General features: G+C 37.6%; 1 protein-coding gene across 1 annotated transcript in view; it reads right to left on the bottom strand.

Moving 5' to 3' along the window:
• Nucleotides 1–12,104, bottom strand: part of LOC120268499 (protein ZINC INDUCED FACILITATOR 1-like) — a 52,261-nt gene that overhangs the window by 22,739 nt on the left and 17,418 nt on the right. Inside the window, exons 6-8 of the mRNA XM_039275881.1 lie at nt 11,382–11,439; nt 7,866–7,915; nt 7,711–7,786 (exon numbers count right to left, since the gene is read on the bottom strand). Coding sequence (XP_039131815.1) covers nt 7,711–7,786; nt 7,866–7,915; nt 11,382–11,439 — 184 coding nt within the window. The remainder of the gene's footprint in view (nt 1–7,710; nt 7,787–7,865; nt 7,916–11,381; nt 11,440–12,104) is intronic.

The raw sequence follows: 12,104 nt of genomic DNA, 5'->3' as shown, positions 1-12,104 counted from the left end.
CGTGGACTCGCCCTCGTGGGTGACCTTGTGAACCACACACGCAGGCGTAATTTCCGCACGCCTGCGGCGAAACTCGCAGTTGCTCCCTCCATCCCGAGAAGACACAGGGGCGTGCGGCTGCCCCAGTGAATTGGGCTTGTGAATGTCCACGCCCGTGGGGAATTTCCGCACGGGCGTGTGGAAGACTTGATATCTTTCTCGGATGTCCACGGAAGCCACAGGGGCGTGCGTCTGCCCCTGTGGGTCTGGTGTACGGGCGTGGATATTTTCCGCACGCCTGTGGGAGATCGTTCTAAGTCAGTGAGAGTTTTTCCCGAGAGCGCACAGGGGCATGCATACGCCCCTGTGGAGCTTTTTAAGTGAGGCGCACGGGCGTGGGGAATTTCCACACGACCATGTGGATGCACAGAACGTCAATAGTCGCAAGTTCTGTTTAAAAGAGGATGATTTCTCTCCCTCCTCACAACTCCTTTTCACTTGAAAACACTCTTACACTACTCTCCGAGTCCATAGCATCAGTTTAGCCGGCTCTTCATTTTCTTACTCCTCCTCGTCGGTAAATCCTTTTTCATCATCTTCTTCATCAATTCATGATTTCTATTGATTAATCTGGTTAATAATACTTCGTTTCTTCAATTGGAACAATGATTTATGTTTAGAACAAAGTTAGAGATATTATTGAGTTGTATTTTTGGATTGTTGATGCTTGGCCATGCGGTTTCTCACGCCCGTGAATCCACACGGGCGTCGGAAATTCCACACGACCGTGTGGATTTCTGCAGTATTGTTTTTATCAACTTGTTTGACTAATTTTTGTTTAAATTTGGCGGATCATGGCACCCTAGGTCAAAGAAGCAAGTCGATAAGAGGCCACGTGAGTCATCCTCCCGAGCCCGAGGGCATGCGATTTGCGATTCCCGAACATCAGGTCCGTTATGAGCGCTTATCGCGACTCCGCTTCGGACAGACTCGATTCCTGGACACGACTATACTGCGAGATCTTCAGCAGGGAGATGAGTTCACTGATGAGGTTGAGGACCTTGTTTCAGATGGTGTTTGGCGGTAGTTGTTGACGATTAGAGAGCCAGCCATACGAGAGTTTGCACTGGAGGTGCTCTCCTCGTTCGAGTTTGATAGAGCGTATGCTAGCTCGGCAGTTTGGGCACCATTCAGGTTTGCGCCACGAGTGTTTGGGACGCCACCATAGCTTGAGCATTACGCAGCTTTTCCATACTACTTGGCTTATTCGAGGAGGCATTCACGCATTCGGAGGAGTATGCACGAGTTGCTCATCGATTATCCCCGGAACCTTGACCCCGAAGAGAGCTTACAGAGTGCTATGTGGTCAAGGTCAGTACGAGCCGGGGTGTCCAAGGCCACGTGCCTTTCCCGACCTGCCTACAGATATTTGCACACCATCATAAGTAGGTCGGTGAATGGCCGTGGCGACAGTACTGGTGTCTTGAACCGTCAGGAGTTGCTGTACTTGTACTCGATGGTAGAGCGCGTACCGATCCACTTAGGGCACATCTTGGCTGATTACATCAGACATCAGGGACAGTATGCTAGACTGGGAGCGATCTTCTCGGGCCCTTACATTACGAGATTAGTGCTGGGCATGGGTCTCTTGGATTCGATTCATGGGGTCGAGAAGACGAGTGTACCCGCTCCCCTGGGTCTAGAGATGATGCAGTTGATGGGCATGGTCCGCAGGGTTCAGACAGGGGTTTTTGTGTTAGTCCTACCAGCCCCAGAGATAGCTGAGGATGAAGGTGATGACACCGGAGCATCTCAGCCCCCCGAGCCTCAGCCCCGCATCGATGGAGACCGAGGCACGTCCCAGTGCCGAGGAACCATCCCCGAGTGCAGTAGTCACCATCTCGAGCCAATGATCGCTTTGAGTGGCTCGAGAATGCTATAGGAGTGGTCCGAGCGGAGGTTGCCGAGGTTAGGGCTACGCAGGCTACTCAGTACACAGAGTTCATGGCACATTTCGACATATTACACCAGATCCTAGAGTGAGATGTTGCCTCATCATTTGTCCTGCAGCCAGGGACTCTTCAGGCCCCCTCAGTTTCTCCAGCACCTCCCTCCTCGACCCCAGCACTGGAGGAAGCACTATATGCTTCCACTTCAGCAGCAGCAACAGCGGAGCCCTAGAGCGACTTCGACACTTGACCTTTCTTTTAGTTTCATGCATTTTACTTTATCTTATTTTCTTGTTCTTACACTTGTTCACTCAGAAATGATTTTACTTCTGAGCTTATGTTATTTTTGCATTATCGAGTTGTATTCATTGCTTCATCTTTTTATACACTCGAGTTATTTTTTTGTTTTTTTCTTGAGCTTCACCCGAACCCCCTCGTGTATGCGTGCAGATGGTCTTGTCTTCCTGGAAATTGAGACTTAGTCATGGGCACGGTCAAGGTGCTTTGGCACTTGACCGTGTGAGCTTCACAACCCGTTGAAACACTACTCCCATGGAATTTGCTTCATCAAACACAACACTAGGAGTCAGGGGAGTATTGTTTTGATTGCTTCTCCCACATCTATTTTTTTGAATGATATATTTTTGAGTGAGCTTTGCATGAGTACATTGAGGACAATGTACAGCTTAAGTGTTGTGGGGGGGGAGTTTCATAGTGCACACATCTTTTCAATTATTATTGATTGTTATATGCTCACATAGCCAATGGCGGTTCACCTTAGTTGCAATGTTTGTATTCTTAAGTCTAGGAGAATTGTTAACATTGAATGTTTTCATGCTCTAGTTCTTGCTTGATTTTTTAGGAATTTTCGCCCGATTTACACTTAGTGCACTACTAACTCTTTGAACTCTATTGGAAACTCATGTTTGATGTTAAAGGGACTAGTTAGGTTTACTTCTTTTGCTAAATTGAAAAAAAAAATGGAAAAATGAAAAGAAGGAACAAAATAGTTTTATTGTTTATTTGTGTTCGTTGGGTGGAAAGAGCTACCACCTATGAAGTATGAAGCTGCTCTCACAAGTCGGATACTAGTTATGTCCCAATGAGAGAAAGAGCTATCTCATAGGATGAGTGAAAGCTACCACTCGGGTGGAAAGAGCTACCACCTCAAAAGTGTGAAAGCCACCTTAGCGGCCGCTTTGGAAAGGGCTACCTTAGAGGATGTGTGAAGCTACTACCATTGTTTAAAATTTTTATCACTTTTGTAGATAAATATGTCCCTTGTACTTAGAACTTTGAGGGGTATAACTTGGGTTGTTTTGAGTGAGTTCACACACTTACACGAAATTCGGGTTTGTTGTCATTTTTTATTCAAGTTTTTAGCTAGAGCATTGATTTTTCGTATTTAGTGTTGAAATTTTCCTTACTTGTAGAATGCTATCTTTGTATACTTTGGTGAACCTAAGGCCAAACACTTTCAATATTTTCTTCATTGATGCACGGAATCGTTTAATTTTTTTGCTTGAGGACAAGCAAAAAGCTTAAGTGTGGGGAGTTTGATAAGTGCTTGTGTGATATGAATGCGAAAGCATTCTTTCCTTATGTTGAGCATTACTTTTTCTCAGGTTTTTACATTAATATGTGTTTTTTTATGTTACTTTTTATGCGGGTATGGTTGTGAGGTCGAGTATGAAGGAAATAGGGCAATGTGGATCATAATGCACCTATTTTTGGAGGAGATCTTTGCTAAGGTTCAAACGCGAAGACATAGGACAGTGTGAGATGCTAGAGTGTGTGCCAACCTCCTCGCATTTGAGTTAGTACATCCATTTGGAGGGGCACAAAGGCAGTCACACTCGAGCATTCCGTCTTATGCATACAAGAACAGGAGCTCCACCAACATATATATCATTGAAGAAGCAAGTGATTCACGACGTGAACGTGTGCCCGTTTGCGTTACCCCGATGAAAGTATGGAATTGGGAAGTTATTTAGGTCAAAGACAGTAGGAGAGCACTGTAGCAACATTGTAGCAACACTGTTCACAGCCGGCCGAGAAACCAGAGAAACAGAGAATCCACACGGGCGTGTGGAAATTATCCACGCCCGTGTGGAAATTCCGCACGGGCGCGTGTATCGTCCACGCCCGTGGAGTTGCCCGATTCGTGCCCTATTTAAAGCCGATCCAGCCCCGATTTTGGTATTGTTTTCTCCATCTTTTCCCCAACTTGCGAGACGGCATCGGCTATGGTTTTGAGGGGTATTGGCCAAGGTTTTGGAGAGGGCGTCGGCGAGGGTTTCGAGGGGTACGGCTCCGACATCGTGATTCCATTAGGAAGAAGGTTGGTAGGGGAGCTTCGATCGAGGCGTATCCTATACCGGACGAAGAAATCCTTGGACGATGAGTAGAGGACTTTCCACAAGACCATGGACACGACCATCGAGGGGGTTTCTTTATGGATTCATTTCTTCTACTTTCGATTTCTTTGATTGTACTTAGCTCCATGGAGAGCTAAACCCCTAGTGGGTACTTGGGTGATTGTGAACCCTAGGATGTATTCGCTTCATTGAACTTCTTTATTATGCTTTCAATAAATTGATGTTTATTGTGAGTTCCAACCTTGAATGCTTGATTGTATGAACATTTCCCCTAGAGTGACACTAGGGTTGAGAGTTCTTGTTGGTAACCTTGTGAGTGAGTGACACACCACCAGCGTTAGATAAAGCTAGGTTGGAGAGGGTTGAGAGGGTGAGTCGAGAGGTACAGGAGCGTCCCCCTTCCCCTCCGACGTGATAGATTCTACCTCCGTTCCTCGAGTTCTTTGCGGCCATAATAGAGTGAATGGTCTAAGGGATGAACCTCCGCTGGGGCCTAGTTGCGCGTGCAATGGAGTGAAGCGTTGAGATGATCTTAGTATCTAGGGCTTAATTGTGGCTAGGGACCTTCCGCCTGGACCAAAGGGTTAGGTCTAAATATAGGAAGAGATTTATCTCTTGGAATCCCTAGAACTCATTGCAACTCTCTCCGAGTGCGAGGTATTGAGATTGTTCGATTTCTCCTCCGGGACATGTATAGAGTTAGGAATAGTTGACCTTAGGTTTGGGACTATGTATGTAAGTATTTCCACGACTCACCATTGCATTGATTAGGAAGCATAATAGAGAGTTCTTGCACTTGAAGCGATTATCCTAGGTGAAGCATCATCCGAGTACCCCATCTTTATCGATTGCCTTGCCTCCTCCTTACTTTTGCTCTCTTACTTGTTGGTTTTAATTTCTGAGAATTAAATCATTACCACACTTATCATTGTTGATACTCCACATAGCTAAGAATCGAATTAAGTGTCTTTACTCCCTACTCCCTGTGGATTCGACCCCGCTCACCCGAGATTATTACTTCGACAAACCCGTGCACTTGCGGGATATACGCAAGGGGACCTTGTCAACACTCTGATAGAATTAAATGCTGGAACTTCAACAATGATGAATATTAAAGTTTTAGAGTAAAGTACAAAGGATAACACTTTGGAACTCAGAATCTAATGCAAATAGCATATGAAACTTCATGAAATTTTATATTAGCAATGTAACTAAGGAATTACTTAGGGTATCTAAAGGTAGATTAATTCATGTAAACAGTAATAATAAGGAAAACAATTGGTGATGAAGCGAATGTGTTCAAATGACAAGGAGGAATTAGAGGGCTTGTTTAAAGACTTGGATAAAAAATAAATCAATCAATCAATAATTGGAGTGCAAAACCTTTACATGATTAGCTCAAGAAGGCGGTAACAACAAAAGAAAACTGGTGGTGAAGCAAAGATGCTTAGAAGATAAGCATGTACTAGAGGTAGTTTAAGGCTAGGAAAAAAAAATAATAAAAAATAAGAGCGGGGAAAGCTTTATGGCTGTATAAATTAGCCAATAAGGAGCCTAAAAGGATCATGAGAGTTGCTAAGTGTAATACTTATAATATGCTTGATACTAAGTTAAGCTTAAAAGAGGAAGAAAAGATATTTATAGATTATCTAAATCTGGAGAAAGAAAACAGGGGAATTTAGATAGGGTGAGGTGTGTAAAAATTGAAGTTAATAAAGTACTACTTAAAGATGTTTGAATTAAGTAAAGGTGGAGAGAATACTTTTGTGAATTGTTTAATATGTATCATGAGTGGAATAGTACTAAATACACATTAAGTATGTTAGGAATAGTACTAGAGTTAGTGAAATTAAAGTTGACCTTATAAAGATAAAAAGTAGGGAAAGATTAAAAGTGATGGACATAAATTCTCATCCTAGTAAACAAAAATACATGCTTTTTTTGTGTAAATAACTTGACCATCATAGAACTATTTGCCTACTACGAGATAGAAATATGTAATATAAGCAGTGATTGATATATTTTCTATTTGTACTTGAATATAATATATGTTTTTAAATGCAAATAAGTTATTCAAACAATAAAATCATAAATAAATAAATAAATATTGGTTTATCAAGATATTTTTTTAAAAAATATTCTAATGGGAAGCAAAATTAAAAATAATAATTTAAACAAATATTCTAACTGGGAAGAAAATTAAAATAAAAATAGGTTTTAAAAATGTGAAAAATGCTTATTATTTTAATATAATATATTTTTAAAATGAATAAGTTTTTAAAAAGAAATAACAATTTTTTTAAAAAATAATTAAAAAAATTAAAAACCACTTTTAGTTAATTATAAAAAAGATGGAATGAAATATATATATAAGTTTTGGCTTATAAAAATGTTTAGTCAAGTGCTAACTAGAGATGGATATGATTTTGACAAGTTATTTTAATAAATAAAGTGACTCTTCAATAATATAAAAAAAGGAAAAATAGTGCCACTACGGAAAAAGCCCAAAACTTTTGTTATATGAATAAAATCATTTCCCCGCACTATTTAATTATCACTTTGGCAAAAATATATATATATATATATATATATTTCCTCTTGGTTTTCGTGAACGTGACAAGTTAATATGTCTGTATCACATCAACCTTGTCCGGTAGCAGAAATGGCTTGCCTATCACAAAAACCATCATGTGATACGCTCAAGCCGAGTCAATTACTATAATTCAAGAACTAAACTAATTTTTTTTCTAATTTTAATGACAAAAAAGCCATACCTCAGACATCAAAAGGGTATTTCTACTTGGTTAAATTTCATCTTTGCATACCTCGTCACTCAAAGCAATGAACAATAGTGATAAGCCCTCGTAAGAACTATAAACTTGATTTTTTTAAAGCTCACATCTAGCTCAACATTCCTTGCAGATCGAACAACAAGTATGTTAGTCCCACAAAAACAACAAAAAAGTATGATGGCAATTGTTTTTTATATTTTTGAAACAAAAGTTCAAACTCAAAACTTTTCAAACATAAAGGATGGTGATTACCATTGGGCTACACAAGGCATGATGGCAATCGTTTCTTATACTTCTTCCTAATGTTTGAAATTCTATAACAATTTTGTTAGGAATAATCAATTGTAACACAAAGCAATTTAATTTATCCTTTCATTACACAATTGGCATTGTGCAAGCGTCAGTGGTATTAAAAACAATTTTTTTTTGAATAAATATTAAAAATAATTTCAATATCTTAACGTGTAATATATCTCTCTTCTAATATGTAAAACTAGAGCCATGTGATTATGGTGACAGAAACTTTGGTATCAAGAAAAACTAGAGAAATGAAATAAAATAAATTTGATATCTATGAAATTTACAAGCATAAGTAGGGGAATTTTTACTAACCGGAACCCAAATGCAAACTATACATACTCCAACAGCAAAGAGAGATATTATAAGGCATGGTAAGAAGTATGGAAACCTACATCAAAATGACAGATAAAACAAAATAAGTGCAATGCTATATTATATTCGGTTGTCTCTAATGTAAATATGCATACCTCCCAAACAAAGAATCTTTAGAAAATATATTCGGAAAGCTTTCTGCTGGCTGTCAAATGATTACGTCAAAAAATTAAAATTGATTACAAATTTAACGTTACCGTAGTGTGTTGAAATTCATGAAACTGCATCAAAGAAAAATAATTTTAAATATATATATATATATATTTTCATGTCACAAAGCAATCACATACTTAAAAGAAACTTTTTTAATAGTAATTAGATTTACTAGTTGAATTACATAGAATGATCAGTTGTTTAAGAAATTGTCGGACAAGTATGGAAGTGCACCAGTTATAATGACTTACGAACCTTCTAAGAAAATTGTCTTGTCCTATAATTTTGGAGGAATGAAACCACTATTTCTGCCACAGAAGATCCACACTCAAGCCCATAAATAGTACTAATAAACAGTATTATACCCAAAAGTATAAACAATATTATACCCAAAACCATTGTCCTCCCTCTTTCACTCTTATGTCATACCATTGGATGTCATATCATTGGGTTAACATTGCCTATTCGTACATGTTCTTCTACGCTATACATGCTTACTGATTGGCATTGCTCAAAAAATACAATCAATCCTTTATATTGAATATATATATATAGTAATCACATTTATTACAATTAAATACTATGAAATAAATATTTCATCTATCAAATAGTATCAAATAGCATTTACAATATTATGAAAATTTAAACAGCATAAAAAAGGCTATAATATTACACAATCTAATTATTGTTGTTAGAGCTGAAGCTCTATAACTAGTATTATTTAACACATGTAGAAGATGGTGTGGCAAAAATAATAATGTGGCAAACAAAAGATGACAAGGCAAGGTGACAAGGCATATGGTAATATGGTAAAAAGAAATGATGATAAGAAGCTTTGAAGCCTATCTTTGGAGAGTCTATAATTTAGAAGATATTGCTTGAGTAAACATATTTCTCTATATGTTTCACATGCATTGAGCATAATTTTTACCATGGTTTATATCTCATAAAGTGTATTTTGTGTTTTTTTGTGCAAATAGGTTGTGAATGCCTTGAAGGAAGAAAAGAAAGAAAGATAGGTTATGAAAGCACATTTTGGGAGTTTTTGTGCAGAAGCTCATGTACATGGGGGTGTGTGCCAACTTTGGAGAGAATTCAAGCTAAATTGTGAGTTGGAAGGGCACAAAGGCAGTCACACTCCCATGTCCCAATTTGTGTGAAGAATGCAAGAGCTTACCAATGATGATTCGATAATGAGAAGTCTCATAACCTACCACGTGGATTTGTGCCCGATCATGTGGCCTCAAGAGAAGAGTATGTAAGTCATGTTTACAAAGAGTACTGTAGAAAGTACTATAGCGAAATCACTGTTTACGCGTTAGCGTGAAAATTCCACGTAGTCGCATGGAAAATCCTGCAGCCCACACGGGTGTGTGAAGACTCACACGGTCACATGAAGGCACATGACATCCCCGATTTCTGATTATAAATAGCTATTTTACCCTATTCTTCTGATATCTTTTGTGCAGATCTTGAGAGGTGAAACGGCTAGGATTTGGAGAGGGGTCTTTGGGGCTTAGTAGAAGTTTCTTCACCAACTTTGATCAATTCCTCCTCTGTTATAGCATCAAGGAAGCCACTGGTGGCCCTAGCTCTAGAGTGGATTCCATCAAAACGTCGAAGCTCTCCATCAAGGCCATCAATTCAGATATAGGAGGGTTTATTTCTATGGATTTTATATACTTTCATTAATTCATGGTTTGTTTTGTAAATTTCTCCATGGAGAGCTAAACCCCTAGAGCTTATTTGGGCTTGTGAACCCTAGGATTCTAATCTTTTGTGGATTTGCTTTGTGTTTCAATTTAATCCGAGTTTGGTTAAGTTTTAATCTTGTTTGCCTAATACATGCTTGCATTATTGATCTTATGGTTATTTGGTTTGCATGATTAGTTACCTTTGTGAGAGAGAGGTCTCCATTAGGGTTAGAATCCCAAGATTGAAGAGGGTTGAGAAGGTGAGTCATGGATAGTAGAGTGTCCCCTTCCCCCCGATTGGTGTATTCTATCTCCATATTTCCTAAGCTTTATGCACTCATATTTGGTGTGAGGCGTGAGATTGAGAGATTTCTCCATTGGGACCTTGTGCGGGGTTAGGGATCTTTCACCTAGAAGTAGGGTTAGGTCTATTCTTAGAAATCAAATACACCTTTTCGAATCCCTAGAATGCTTTGCGGTCATATGTGGTGTAAGGTGTTGATATTGAGCGCTTTCTCCACCAGGACCTTATAGGAGACCAATATCGGTGATCTGGAGACAGGATTTGATTATCTTTGGATTTCCATGACTTAACCTACTCATTCTAGAAACACTTTGCAGACCTAGTACCTAATACCTAAATCCTGAGGGAGCATTGCCTGAATACCCCACTTTTACTGATTGAGATCTCCCTCAATTTTACCCTTGCATATTCATCCTCAGTATTCATTTCTTTGCACATTAGATCATCACATCATCCCATTTATCATTAGGTTACATAGCAAATCAGTAGTTAGTTCTAGTAACCATGTTCTCTATGGATTTGACTACCCGACTCACTTGGGTATTTTATTACGTCAACACCCATGCACTTGCAGTACATGCATGCTAATTCATGTGTCATTAACCCAACAAAAAAAAAAGTATTTATGAATTTTTTTACATTTCTATCATGTTATTTAATGATTTTAATTATGATATTGATTATTTAACTATTAATTTTATTATTAAATTAGTTATTAAATAAGTTATTAAAATAATTATTAAATTTATTATTAGATTTTTATAATTTTAAATTCAGCAAAAGTATCCATGAATGTTTGATAGTAATTGTTTTCCTTAATTGGTCATATTTAAGTCACAAGTTATGCATGTGAAGAAGTCTGAAAACAAAAAATTTGGTTTTACATCCAGATTAAGCGTAAAACCAAATCCCTTATTAGATGTTATCTGAGTAAACACAGGATTTTTAAAAAACCCAGTAACTCAAGTTACATATAACTCATAATCCCTCCAAACAAACACTACCGAGTGTATGTGTGCTTACATTACATGAGAGATTGACTGATAAACCAACACACTACAACACCTTCGGAACTAACAACTGTCACACTTTTGCAACGGTAGAGAGAACTCAAGCCGAGGTAGAGTGTCATTCCTATAAGCACTATCATAGTTTTCTAGTTGAAAGTATTTAATAAATCTATTTTTGATTATAAATTAATAAAGGCCATTTAGAATGGACTTTACAAGAAGCTATGACATTGAAAAATGATGAAATCCTTTACTACTATATTTGATTTTCATTGATGCTAAAACCAGATTCATGAATTCTGAAGTATGATTGGGGGAATTCTAATATAACACCTTAAAACCCAAATCAACCATTGAATATAAATCTTAGATTAATGGAATCATTATTTAGATACTTAAAACCAACGCAAATTAAAAGAACTCAACCATGAATAGAATTATTAATTTCACCTGTGCTAAATAACCTCCAACTGCAGGACCAATTACCAAACCAATGCCCCAACCAGAGCTAACCTGGAATAAAGATGATCAAGCCTAATGTTAGATGTAAATTGCATATAACAACACTACATAGATAAAGATAGAGAGAGAGAAAGAATATGAATTTATTGATAGATTTCAAAAACTAAAAAAATGACATCCTTAAAAAAATTTTATTTTTGAAAAATAGATGAAATTCCATAATTCTTCCCTTATAACCAAATGTTCACATTGGTCCCTTAATATATGTATATATATATATATGTATATGTATGTATGTATATTCATAATTTGATCTTTTAAACTGCAGCACACACACACCCAAAAAGAAACTCATTTTTGGTTCTTGAAGTATACAAATATATTCACAGACACTTAAATTAAAAAAACTTATTAGTCCTATTAGATTGACAAAAATGATATAAGATGAAAAGAACTATATGAATATTTTCTCTATGCCTTATGGATCAGATTGACATTTTGTTTGTGTTTAGAGAACAGAAATGAATATCTAGATTTAATTGAAGGACCAATCATGGACATGCACGTTTAATTTAAACTAGTGTAAACAACTAACAAACAGAAAAGACATTGTGATACTACTCATATTACAGGGCTCATTTCAATATTGAAGATCAAGGAAAGCTAATAAGGAAAAAAAGAAAAAATGAAAAAAAAGGGAGAATGACAAAC

Source organism: Dioscorea cayenensis, chromosome 9, assembly GCF_009730915.1.
Source record: "Dioscorea cayenensis subsp. rotundata cultivar TDr96_F1 chromosome 9, TDr96_F1_v2_PseudoChromosome.rev07_lg8_w22 25.fasta, whole genome shotgun sequence".
Classification (NCBI taxonomy): domain Eukaryota; kingdom Viridiplantae; phylum Streptophyta; class Magnoliopsida; order Dioscoreales; family Dioscoreaceae; genus Dioscorea; species Dioscorea cayenensis.
The sequence above is the reverse complement of the archived record's forward strand: the minus strand, read 5'-3'. Positions and strand labels throughout refer to the sequence as shown.